The 13,879-nt window shown below is 41.9% G+C and overlaps 1 protein-coding gene across 4 annotated transcripts in view; it reads left to right on the top strand.

The window, feature by feature from the left end:
* The window catches only part of ARSG (arylsulfatase G), a 181,382-nt gene that overhangs the window by 110,071 nt on the left and 57,432 nt on the right, over positions 1-13,879 (top strand). For all 4 annotated transcript variants that reach the window (XM_036754100.1, XM_036754101.1, XM_036754102.1 and 1 more), the window contains 3 exons: positions 364-551; positions 2,578-2,625; positions 13,168-13,282. In XM_036754100.1, coding sequence (XP_036609995.1) covers positions 364-551; positions 2,578-2,625; positions 13,168-13,282 — 351 coding nt within the window. The remainder of the gene's footprint in view (positions 1-363; positions 552-2,577; positions 2,626-13,167; positions 13,283-13,879) is intronic.

Genomic DNA, 13,879 nt, shown 5'->3' with positions numbered 1-13,879 from the left:
GGAAACAGAAACCCCAGGACACTTTAAGACCTATTTATAAGAATACTGTTGCTGGGGGGAAGAGAGGAGTAGCTTCCTATTTTTACAAATTATTATTGCTACTTAGGTGCTAAGCCCTGTTGCTTCTACCACTGCTGGAGTATAGGGGTTATCAGTACCTTCTAAATTTTATTGTGCTGGAGCCAAGCCCTAGTAGCCCTGTCCTTTGTCTCTGAGTTCTTAGCAAGGGAGGTAGTTGGATTAAATGGTTTGTAAGGTTCTTTTCATCTCTACAATTCTCTGAAATTAATTCCCCCCCCCCCTTTTTTTTTTTGCATTCATTCCATGCTTTGTAGTTTCCTCCCACAGTTTCTTTCCTTCCAGGTTTGTAGATTTTCATGCCCCGGCCTCTACCTGCTCCCCCTCCCGGGCCAGCCTGCTTACCGGAAGGCTCGGGGTTCGAAATGGAGTTACTCACAACTTTGCCATCAGCTCAGTGGGGGGCCTGCCGCTCAATGAGACGACCTTAGCCCAGGTGCTCCAAGAGGCTGGCTACGTCACAGGAATGATAGGTAATACTACAAGTTTCACTTCTAGAATGAACTCTCTCCCTTCTCACCTCTGCCTCATAGAATCCCCAGTTTACCTCAAAGCATAGCTGTAATGGCAAGTAAAGTGGGACTTCTTGTTGTCTTTTGTTTTGGAGTGCTTTCCAGCACTAAGGCAATCAAGTACCTTTGAGTCTTGCCTTTGTTTCTACTGGGAACTGGGAGTCTTTGATGCTCTGCTTAAGTTATGGAAAGGCTTAGGTCACATGGGTTTAAATCACATGGTTGTGCCACCCTCTGACCCTCAAGAAGTGTATATATACTCTGAGGTTAGCATTTTGCTTGGGGGCTCACTCACTGGAAGAGCGTTCCTGTGATTTGATCAGATGAGACTCTGGGTAGCCATTAAGGAGCTCCCCCCAGCTTTGAAAAACCCGGATGTTGGTGCTTCTGTCTCTGGTAACTATGTGTATATTGCTATGGACAGATGGTTAGAAGCCCTGTCTGCTGATTTGTGTTTATTTGCTCTGTTTATATAATTTCTGCTTGTAATTTTCTGTTTGTGTTTTCTCAGTTCAGGGTGCTGGCTTTTCCCCCTGAACTAAGTGAATGATATATGTATGTTTAATTAAAGTGGGATTATAAGCCCCTTAAAGTTGTTTTCCTTAGAAAAGCAGATCAAAGAATGTGTGTTAGCAGCCCTCCTGTGTGCTGGTGTTATTGGCTTTACACAGCCACAGTAGCGGCAAGTAGCATTGTTCTTACAATAGCTCAATTGCTATCTCCTATACAAAGCCTCTCCTGACCCTCTGAGTTCTTAGGGCTTTCTCCCTCTTAAAATTAGGCTGCATTTGTTGTTATCATTCAATTGTATCCAACTCCTCGTGACCTCATTGGGGTTTTCTTGGCAGAGATACTGGTATGGTTTGCCATTTCCTTCTCCAGATCACTTTACAGATGAGGAAACTGAGGCAAACAGGGTTAAGTAACTTGCCTAGGATCACACAGCTAGGAAGTATCTGAGGCCAGATTTGAACTCAGGAAGGTGAGTCTTCCTGCCTCTGGGCCAGGCACTGTATCCACTGTACCACCCAGGTGCTCTGGGCTATATTACTTTTCATATACTTTATATTTTCCCGGGAGACTCTTGAGGGCCAGGACTGTTTCATTTTTACCTTTGTATCCCTGGTGCTTGGCACATAGTAGGCATTTAATAAATGTCTGTTGAATTGAATTAGGGTCTACCACGGGGTGGGGAACCTGCTCCCTAAAGGCCACATGTGGCCTTCTAGGTCCTTGGGTACAGCCTTTTGACTGAAGCTTTACAGAACAAATCCTTTATATTAAGGGGATTTGTTCTGTGAAGTTCAGATTCAGTCAAAGGGCTGCACTTGAGGACCTAGAAGGCCAGGTTCCCCATTCCTGGCCTAGTCTGTCCTCAGCTTCGTGTTCCCAACTCTTTGTGTAGCCCTTCAGAATTCCAAAGCACTTGGTGTTTGGAGATGGCAGATGTGAAGGAAATTATTTTTGCTCTTTCTTTCCCTTCTCACTTTAGCCATATTCAATGTGTGGCAAAAGGGGAGGGTGGTGAGGCAGGCAAGAATGCAGGTGTCCCTGATACAGAACGTGTGGAAATCTATTCTGTCTTCAGTAATTCATATCAACTTAATGGCACAGGGAAGAAGTGAAGGGGAGAGGAAGGGACAGACAGTGAGCTTGTTCCTCTGAGTCCTCTCTGTAGGAAGGGCAGAGGCAGCCTTCTCAGGTCACTGAGTTCTTTAGGTTTCCCACTACCTGGCCTTCCTTTCTCCATTCTCTTTCCTATTTATTTAGTTGTATCTCTTGTTCTTGCTTGTTGTCTCCCAGTGGATGCTGGCTCGTGTTCCTTAGAGGGAAAGACTTGCTTGGCACGACTCCTCTTAGTACCTGTTGGTTCCCTTTTCTCAAATGAAAAGCTAATGGAGGATAGTCTGTTTCCTCAGCTCTCTAAATGAAGTGAGATTATGAACAGAGAATCATGCTGATCACCTTCTTTCTTGTTTCCCAACAGGCAAATGGCATCTTGGTCACCATGGCCTCTACCAACCCAATTTCCGTGGTAAGGATTCTTGGAAGGGGATAGGGAGGGTATTTGTTATTTGAGGGGGAAAAGCTGTATGAAAATGAGACACGTTGTCTTTTGAAATCACTTTCCTGCCTTCTGCTAGACAATTCACTGCTGTGTTTTTTTTTTCCTTCGAGTTAATCTCACTGTTCATTAGCAGCCTCATTTCACTGCACAGGGACCCTCCTACTGCTCTACTGCTTCAGGCCACTTTCACTTAGGCTTTATTCCCAAATAACACTTTCTTTTAGCTCTCTTCTGTCCTCCTGACTTTTCTGTTACGATGTTTCAAAAGCATTTATTCTCCTCTCATGTTTTTTACTACGTGATTAAAGATACACAGATTTTAGAGTTAAGATGTTAGAAATTTAGTACAATCCTTTTATTTTATAGCTAACATGTATGACATTTTCAAGGCAACTTCACTAAATTAACTAGTCATTCAGTATCTAGTGTTGTTTTATATGTCTTTTAAGTGCCCGTTGAGCCCTTTCTCTCCAGTTAATCACTGGAGAGAATTATATCATCTGGCCTCATGGTACGGTGGATAGAGTGTTGGACTTAGTTTCCAAAAGTCCTGGGTTCAAATGCTGCCTCTGATAAGGACTTAGCTGTGTGACTGTGTCACTTTAACCTCTTTGAGTCTTCATTTCCTTGTTTGTAAAATGCAGATAATATTACCCTTAGTACCTTCCTCATAGGGTTGTTGTGAGGATAATACAATGGCAAACTACTTCAGGATCTTTCCCCAGAAAACTCTAAGGGGGACCACAAAGAGTTGGGCATGGACTGAAAATGATTAAACAATGAGTCACCTCATAGGATCGTTGTGAGGATTCAAATGAGATAATGGAAGTATCCTTAAAGTATATACAAATGTCAGCAATTATTGACTCCTCAGAACCATTATGGTCATTATATTGAAGATTTTCATTAGGAATCCCTAGTATCATAGGCTTGAGTCTGAGATTTGGAAGAGATCTTGGAAATTGTCTAATTCAATACCATTTTATTAATGTAAGAGGGAGTAGGTAAGATTGGTTCCTCCACATCCCCTCCCAGTTCAGTTGGTATCAGTCAGAGGATTTAATCATAGATAATGATGTTTTGCATTGTTAGTGAGGTGTTAACACCCTGTTAACCCTTTTCAGAGTATGAATAGCTTGTTCTCTGAGTCAAGAGCAAACCACCTTGGCCACCTTCATCCCCTCAAGTGATCCTTAGAAAACACGGTCCAGTGAGTTTGAGGCAGTTGAAGAGAACCAATAGTTATAGGAGAACACAGCTCTTCACCTCTTGGTAAGAGAAGAAGGAAAGCTCTTCCCATCTGCATCCATCAGCCACAGTACCTAGCAATGGAACTGCTTACTCAGAAAAAGACACTGTATCCAGCAAGCAGTTTGAGAGAATATAGATAGCAGTTGAGTAGACACACACACACACACACACACACACACACACGCACGCACGCACGCACGCACGCACGCACACACATTCCCCAGACAGAACCAGATAAAAAGAGTTACTTAAGGCCAAAAGCATCTTCAAGGAGTGTGACCCCTGGTAGCAGAGAAGAGAGTTGGATTTGGAATTTAAGCTAGCTCTGGACATTGACAGTAGCACTACAAAGAGGGTTCCACAAGGAAAGAAAGGACTTGGAGGCCCAGCGATAAATAGGACCAGTGGAGTGAGTAGTTTTGGCTACTTGTGTTCCTCAGCTATGTGCCTCACTGCCATTGTACTCAAAGTTTTTGCTCACTCTTACCACAATTTCTGTGTGTAATTATAACAAGGTCACCCCAGGTTTATGGTAGAAATGTTTTATCACTGCCATTCTTCCCATGCCATATTAGTAAATGCTTTTGCTTTGAGCTAATTGTGTTTACTGTCTGCCTGTTAAGAGGAAGCTCACAGGTAGTGGTGGGGTGGTGGTGGTGGGAGATGGGGGTGGCATGGAGGGGTGGTAGTGGTGATGGTGGTCGTGAGCTGCAGTTGTGGAAATAGGTACCGACAGGGTAACTCTAGAACCTGAGGTAGCATCTACCCTCTAAGAACCCCACCTGCAAGTATGAGTATGACTTAGGGGGAGTAATCCAGAAGGGATGCTACAATAACAAATGTTTAATTGAGTTGAGGAAACTGAGACCCAGAGAGGTGATGATAGAGCCAGAACTAGAATCCAGGTTTCCCGATTATAGTCCAATACTCTTTCTACATGTCCTTTTTTTAAAAGTAGTATTTTATTTTTTTCCAACTATATGGCAATTTTTAACATTCATTTAAAAATTTTTTGAGTTCCAAATTTTCTCCTTTCCTCCCTCACTTCCCCCCCCCCAAGCAATTTGATATAGGTTATTTATGTGCAATCGTGTAAAACATATTTCCATATTAGTCATGTTGGGTAAGAAGAAACAGACCAAAAGGAAAAAAAATAAACCACACAAAAAAATACAGAGAAGATAGTATGCTTAGATCTGTAGTCAGAGTGCATCAGTTCTTTCTCTGGATGTGTGTAACATTTTCCATCATAAGCCCTTTGGAATTGTCTTGGATCATTGTATTGCTGAGAAGACCTAAGTTATTCATAGCTGCTCACACAATGTACATGTCCTTTCCAATCAGATTAGTGGACCCTTTTTAGTCTTTAGCTCCATACACCTTGGTTTCTCATCTTTCCCTATTCTCTATACTTTCCACACCTACCTCCACAATGTTTGAGGATAGGATTCTATGATATTGTTTAATTCCTGTTATCTATCTACTGTTATCTACCTACTGTGGTGTGGTCCAAACAGCAGTGGAATTGGAATTAGGATATCTAGATTCTGGTTTTTAATTCTATCACTGACCTGGGGCAAGTGGTAAACGTGACCAGGTCCATCTTGTTTTGTTGATCTGTTCTCCCTACCCATGAAGTCTGTTGGGGGGAGGCAGGAAATCCATTGGATCCAGCTCTCTGAGATTGAAAGCCTCAGTTTCTTCAACAAAACTAAAAAAAATTTAGGTGAATTTTAAAATTCTATAATTTTGGTATTTTCTACCTCTGAAGCCATCCTATCAATACACTCCTACTGCATGGTCATTCATTCAAAAACTATTCATTAATAGTTTTTGATATTGTGTGAAGAACTCTGTTGTGGAGGAGATACAAAATTTAGAGAAGAAATAGTCCTTTAAAACTTAAAGTCCAATAAAGGAACAATACAGATAAGCATAATATGTGATATTCTATAATAAATTTGTTAAGGAAATGCAAGACAGTGTTATTGGAGGTCTTTGGGAGAAGAGCATTATCAGGACTAGGGGATCAGAGAGATATTCATGGAAGAAGTGATATTTAAAAGATAGGTGGGGGGGCAGCTAGGTGGAGCAGTGAATAGAGCACCCAGAGTCAGGAGGACCCGAGTTCAAATGTGACCTCAGACACTTGACACACTTACTAGATGTGTGACCTTGGGCAAGTCGCTTAACCCCAATTGCCCTGCCTTCCCCCCTCCAAAAACAACGACAGCAATAAAAGATGGATGGGAATTCAACAAACAAAAAGGTAGGAGGGATGTATTCTAGGTTTAGAGAACATTGTGCTCAGAGGTGTAGATGAAGCTCAGAGCATGTTTAGGAAACAAAGTAAATCAGTTTGACTAGAGCATAATGGGCATGTAGGAGAATAATCTGATAAGGGTGGAAAGGCAGGATAATTAGTAATAGAAGTGATGCTAAAGTAGAAAGAGCCCAGGATGATCTGAGTTCAAATCCTCTATGATCCTATCATCTTGGGTCTATTCCTCACTAGTTGAGCTGGTCATCCTTCCCTCTCCTCCCAACCTCCCCCAGTTTACTATGTGCAAGGGGGTCGGAGTGTTGAGCTGCACAGCTACTTTCATGTCTGAATACTATGAGATTGTAGAGATCCTTGAATGCCCAATGTGGCATGTCAGGGCTGACCAAGCCATTTCCTTAGCTAGAGCAGAGAAAGGATATTCACCAAGGATTCAGCATTGATTCGGTATAGTACAGCTTTCCAGTCAGTGCCAGTACTGGTCATGCTGTCAGAAGCATTGGCCTGCTGCTCAGAAACCTCAGAGACCAGCCAGAACTCCTCATAGTTTTTCTTGGAATCAGGCAACCAGGAAGCTGCATCGGTGACATGGGCCTTAATCTCTTGAGCCAATTAAGTCTCAAGGACCATTTTAATGCCTTTTAAGCAAAAGAACTAATCAGGTAGATGATGTAGTGGATAGAGCACTGGGCCTAGAATCAGGAAGGCCTGAGTTCAAATCTGTCTTCATACACTGACTAGTTGTGTGACTCTGGCCAACTCCACCTCTGACTGTCTCAGTTTCTTCAGTTATAGGATAGTAATAGTACCTACCTCCCAAGGTTGTTGTGAGAATTAAATGAGATATTTGTAAAGCACTTAGCACCCTGCCTGGCACATAGTAGGTACTTAATAAATGCTTGTCCCCTTCCCACTTCACTCATCCCACATGGCAGGTATGGAAGTACAGAGGGAGAGACTCTTAGATATTCTTACTACCACACCAGATGTTATAAATTATTTAGAAGACAGTAGGGAGCCAATGAATGTTCTCCAATAGAGGAACGACATGACCACATCTGTGAGTAGAAAAGACTCCTCTAGCAGAAATGTAAAGATGGATTAGAGAGAAGAGAGAATAGATGAAGGAAGATCTTCTAGGAGGCTATTGCAATACTATGACTGAGTGACAAAGAGAACCTGTAATAGGGTGGTGGTAGTGGGAATGTGTAACAACAGTGCTACTTGCCAATACTGTGACTGTGTAAGGCCTGTAATACCAATACACAGGAGGGCTGTTAGCACAGATTCTTTGATCTGCTTTTCTAAGGAAAGCAACTTTAAGGGGTTAAAAATCTTACTTTAATTAAACATACATATACCATTCACTTAGTTTAGGGGGAAAAGCCAGCACCCTGAATTTCAGAGCAAATACAAACAGAGAAGATATAAACAGAGCAAATAACACAATCAACAGACAGGCTTCTAGCTGTCTGACCAAAGCTATACATACATAGTTACCAGAAAGAAAAGTATCAACATCTGGGTTTTCAAGGGGGGAGGGTGGGGAACACTCCTTAACAGCTATCCAGAGTCTCTACACCAACACTCTTCCAACAAATGAGCCACAAAAAAAATACTAACCTCAGAGTATGTATAGACTTCTGCAGGGTCAGAGTACTTCATACTTCTTGAGGGTTTCATACCTCTCATGACCTAATTAGCAAAACAGTGTGGGTCTTTCTACAAACAAAGCAAGACTCAATCAAAGGAATTTGATTCCTTAGTACTGAGAAGCACTCCAAAACAAAAGACAACGAAAAGTCTGACTTTGCTTGCCCTTACAGAATGGAGAGGAGGCTATAGGTGTCAGAGATAATATATATGTCTTCTCCATGATGAGGAGCATGGCATGCCCCCACAGCAGCCTTAACGAAGTTAAACATCTACTACTGTTTTAGATATCTGTGAGCCCACCTTTGTCTATGATAATCATAGCCACAAGTCCCTCATACATCCAAAACATGTATGCTTCTTCCCCCCCCCACCCCGCTTTCACATTAGAGCTCCGATAAATTCAATCAAATTCAGCTACTGTGTATTAAGTGCCTACAATATACAAGGCACTGTGTTAGTCACTTTTTAGGGATTCAAATATCTATATGACACCAGCCCCACTCTCAGGGAGCCAATTATTTAGTGAAAGTGGGAGTAGGAAATGACAAATAGAGAACTATGATCTAACACAGCTATGATAAATACAAAAGAGAGACCTAAAGAATGCACTATGAGAAATTGAAGGGGAGATATCACTTTCAGAGATGGTAAAGTTGACTTAGAAAAGTATAGAATTACAGGGTCTTAGAGCTGTCTCAGAAGTCAGAAGCTAAATGGCCCAACCCATACCTGGATTCTCAAGAATCTCCTCAACAACATACCCAACCAGTGGTCACCTAGCCTTTTGTTGAAGACCTTCTGTAAAGGGGAACCCAAAACCTTCTGCCTTGAAGGGGCAAGGGACTTCAACAGAAGGAGATGGAGAGAGGAGCTGTGTTCTAAGCATAGGAGAATGTATGAATAAAGAAACAGAGAGGAGAGAGGGCAGGACAAGAATGTAGAAAGAGTCCATACTGATGCCACTGATGCCATACTGGTGTCACTGATGCCAAGAGAAGAGAATTTCAAGATAGAAGGTGTGGTCAGCAGTGTCAGATGTTATAAAGAAAGCAAGAAAACTAAAGACAGAAAAAGATCATTTGATTTAGTGATAAGGAGATTGTTAATGTTCTTAGAGAAAGCTGTTACAAAGAAGTGGTGGGGATTGAAGTCAGATTGCAAAAGCTGAGGAGTAAATGAATAATGAAGCAATGAGGCTAGACTACTTCCTAGAAATCTGGCAGTGAAGGGGTGCAGGGATAGAGAGATGAGATGGTCATTCGCAAGGGTAGTAGAACCAAAGGGTAGGCAAGAACGTATTTGTAGAAGGAAAAGAGCCAAGCAACATCTTCCTAATTCCATGTCTAGCCTCCTATCTGACATACCAAAAGGAATAATATTTAAAAGCTGGAGTGTCATTATAATCCTGGCCTCAAAAAATATTTCTAATCACAGAAAACCTCAGAGAGCCTGACAGAGCACTTCCCTGTTATAATATGTTTTGTTGTTACAGAGTTTGGATAACCTTTGGTCCAAATCACATCCTCAAAACATAAGTACACTCAGCATACATTGGTTGTAAAATGATGAAATTAGCTTGGTCATGTCACCCAACACCAGTTTTAAACAGAGTGCCGCCTTGCTGAGTAGTTCACAGTCTAGTGTTCTTCCCACTGCCTCACTCTCTTTCTATCCCTAGAGCTAGGGGAAAAGGAAACCTAGTTGTTTCTGAATAGGGGTATGCCTTTTTGAATAGTCCTGGCCTTTTGAAAGAAAATTCTTGAGAAGGAATATTCAATGGGATTCACATAGGAAGTAGGAGGGGATAGGATAAAAGTGTTGAGTTCCATGTAAGTGAAAGTCTTCAAGGGGAGGCTAGATTGCCACTTGTAGTCATATAATTTTGTAAAGTAGATTCCTGTTTTAGGTATGAATTGGATGAGATGACTCCTATTGTCTCTTCCAATTCTGAGCTTCACTGAGGGTGTAAGTGTAGGAGCTAGCTTGGGCATGGAGGAGGGGTACCTTTCCCTCTAAAACTGGAGGGAATGTAGGAAAGTTGAGAAAGTTCGTAACATTCCATCTTCTACCTCCATATCTTTGTTTCCATGAATGGAATCTTCTCCCTATTTCCTCTGGCCGACAGAGTCCTTAGGTCTCTTAAGAGTTGAGCTCAAGTCCTACTTTCTGCAAAGTGTCTTTCCTGTTCCCCATAGTTATCACTGCTCCCAAAATTACATTGTATTTATGCAAGTGTTGATGCCTCCCCTCTGAATTAACTGATCAACTGACAAAACAGACTAGGTATTAAGGACTTTTCCTACGTCCTTATCGCAGTGTGTAGACAAGCCCTTAACCAATTAGAAAGGACCATAGGACTTTGGGCCAGAGGACTTTTTGCATGGAAGGTAGAGGGTACCATAAGGAAAGAGGGTAACCTACTATGTGCCAGATTCTGTGTTAAATGCTTTTCAAATAATATCATCTGATTATCACAACAGCCCTGGGAGGTAGATGCTACTATATCATTCACCTGATTTTACAGTGAAGGACTGAGGCAGAAAGACGTTAAGTGATTTATCCAGGGTCACACAATTACTAAATGACTGAGGTTAGATTTGAACACAGGCCCCCTACTGCACCACCTAGTCGCTTCTATTTTTTTTCCGTAAAGAAAACATCTTGTGATTGGTCCTACCTCTTGGACTATGTATAAAAGCAGTAAGCCTGTTTCAAGTCAGCCAATCCACTGGTGAATCATAGCATTAGAGCCAAGCTGACTAGGAGGAAGAAAGAAGAGAATTTCTCTTTCCCTCTCTTCTTCACCCATCTCACTCCATCAACCATGTTATCAGAACCTAGATGACTAGTAGGAGGCAATGCACCCAGCCAACACCAGAGAGACACACAAAGAACAGGGAAAGACACACCAAGGACAAACATGTACAAACAGATGCAGAAAGATAGTCATCTGGGGGAAGAAGCAGCTGCAGGGAGTGTGACCTCTCCTAGCAAGAAGTGCTGACTATGGGCTCTACAAAAACACCAGCCCTTGGAGCTCAGCAGACTGTGCCATAGAGGATGTCCAATTCCAATTAAAAATGAAAGAGGTTCCATAAGAGTTCTGCACTCTTTCAGTAAACTCTGGGTTTCATGAGAACACTGAGAAATGAGAAAAAGACTTCCAGTAACTATCAGTTGTGAGTTAACCCTTTGCCAGATGTTCTCTCCACTTGGGCCTCACTCACTACCTGTGTCTTCTTAGTTTGTACTCGCCCTTCTCAGGGAACTGTGTGTACTTGCAAGAGAGAATGGCCCAGGCTTCTGGCGGGAGCTGGGACAGGAGAGGGGTCATTTTTTTATAGTAACTCTTCTTATGCTATCTCAGTACGTACTTTTTTACAAAGCTAATTGAAGTCTGGCTGATTCGTTGGGAAGCACACAAGTAGGGGTTCATGAGCAACATTAATGGAAATTCAGTCCCTTAAGATTACTCGTCCGAGCTCTTAGCTAGAGAAGTAGCCAAGTGACCCTCTGGGGATCTCAGTTTTCGGTTTAGTGTTGACAGAATGGTCTCGGAGGGGGTGTATATATTGTGTAAAGGCTTATATGTCTACAGGTTTTTATGCTCAGTAAAATATAAGCTCCTTGAGGGAGGGACAGACTGTTTTTTCTTCTTCTTTTTTTAATATACAACACCTGGCTCAGCATAGGTTCTAAATGAATGTTAGTTGAATTGAATTCATACCACATAGCCTCAGTCTTCTCAGTAAAAGAGATAAAGACTAAGAATAAGAGGGTATGGAAGGGTAGGGCACTGATTAGTGAATATGGAAAACTGCTAAGAGACTTTCCCTCCTGAATCAACATCATTGCCTCTGGCCAGCGCTATTCAGAAACAACTTCCTTTCTTCCCCACCACCTTCCCTCCCCACCCCCTCAAGCTCTAGGGATTGAAACCGGGTGATAGAGTGGGAAGATCACTAGATTGTGAGTCAGTAAAGTGGAACCCCATTATAAGCTGGTGTTGGAAACTGGGTGATGAAATGGAAAGATCACTAGATCGAGAGTTAGTAAAGTGGAACCCCGTTATAAGCTGGTGTTGGAAACCGGGTGATGGCGTGGGAAGCTCGCTAGATTGTGAGTTAGTAAAGTGGAACCCCGTTATAAGCTGGTGTTGGGTGGCATATTCATCAAGCAGTGTTTACTAAGCATACTTATATTTTGAGGATGTGATCTGAACTATGGGATATCCAATTCTGCAGCAGCAAACTAGTAGGGAAATCCTTTATCAAACTCTCTGAGGATTTTGTGACTAGAAATGCATTTTGAGACTAGACTTATAAGGATCCTCCAGCTTTTAAACAGTATCTCTTTTGGTATATCAGATAGGGGTGTGGACTTGGAGTCTGGAAGACCAGGGTTCAGATCCTGGATCACACGTTTACTAGCTATTTGACCCTGATCAGTCGCTTAATCTTTCTGAGCCTCAGTTCATCTGTAAAATGGGAATCATTATTATTAAAATTATTCCTATTACAATGGGAAGTAGCACCTACTTCACAAGGCTGTTGTAAGTTAAAATGCAATGATGTATGTAAAGCATTTTGAAAACTTTAAAAGTTTGTGAAAGTGTGAATTGTTATTATTATTGTGTATATTTAAGCTGTGTACATACACAAAAGCAAAACCAAGAGAACTGGCAAGTTATGTTTGCATTATGTAAGTCTTCTAGATATATTAGCTTTAGAGCTAGATTTAGATGACCTTAGAGGTCATCCTGAGCAAACCTTTCATTTTACAAATGAGGGTAGAGGACCTGTGAGGTTATTTAAGTGCTTTGCCCAAAGAGATCCAGAATTTGAATCCAGATGCTTTGACTCCAATTCCAATATCCTTTCCACCTTATGTTACTTCTTCAGGTGTGTAGATACAGCCTCAAGATAAAAGCTTGTGTGTGAGAGAAGAGGTGTGGAGGAGTGTATCTGAATATCATTTGATTTTGCTTTGTGAATAAATAAAGTTATAACTTGATATTAATATCTGATTGAACCAGGAACCCAAGTGCTCCATATCTTCTTTCTCATCAGATCTTCCACACATGGGTTAATCCCTTACTTGCAGAATGCTGTTTCAAATTTGTAGATTGAGGCTTATGGCTAGAAGCGAGCAGCATTTTTCTTTGAATACAAGGAAAGCGATGTTAATCAAATCCTTTTTAAATTGCATACCTTGTGCTATTAAATTACTGGGAATTAAAAATCAGGAGGTCATGGCAGAAAGCTGCTGCTAGGACAACGCTGCTGTGATTCGGGAGGCTGACCTCATTGCTTTGACCACAGGCTTCAGCTACTACTTCGGAATTCCTTATAGCCATGACATGGGCTGCAGCGACACCCCTGGCTACAATCACCCACCCTGCCCAGCGTGCCCACCTGCAGTGGCTCTATCACAAAGGTAACACCCAAAGCCAGCCCTCCCTCACTCAAACCCAAAGTCAACTGCAAGTCATGTCATCGTTTCGCTGATGTCATCATCCTCTTCGAGAACAAGGACAAACACAGCAACGCAACAACCCAAAGCATTGGTACTCGTCTGCATATGGTCCACAGAAACTGAATTAAGCAGAAGTCATACCTGCTCTCCTGCTGCTTATTGGAGAAGGCAGTCAATAATGGTGTAGGCAGAAACCTTCTCGGACCATTTACAAGGTGCTTCACTCAATTCAATTTAACTAGCAATCACTGAGCCCACCTTTACTTACCAGGCACTGTGCTGGTGGACTAGACACTGGGTGGGCCTACAAAGACAAAAGTGAAAAAAAAATTCTTCTTCCTAGGAGCTTATATCTGATGGGGGGTAGGAATAAAAAGACCTATATTCAGATAGGACATGGCTTAAACAAATGCAGCCTCTATACTAAATGAAAAAGTATAAATAAAGTAATAATATTCCCTTTTCACAGGCTGGGAAATCATGTGTTTGACCACTTGGTTAGAATCATAGGATGTCCAGGTTAGAAGAAAACTTAGGCATCTATCTAGTCTGCTGTTA

Source organism: Trichosurus vulpecula, chromosome 4 (assembly GCF_011100635.1).
Source record: "Trichosurus vulpecula isolate mTriVul1 chromosome 4, mTriVul1.pri, whole genome shotgun sequence".
Lineage (NCBI taxonomy): Eukaryota > Metazoa > Chordata > Mammalia > Diprotodontia > Phalangeridae > Trichosurus > Trichosurus vulpecula.
This window is presented reverse-complemented; position numbering and strand designations above follow the sequence as displayed.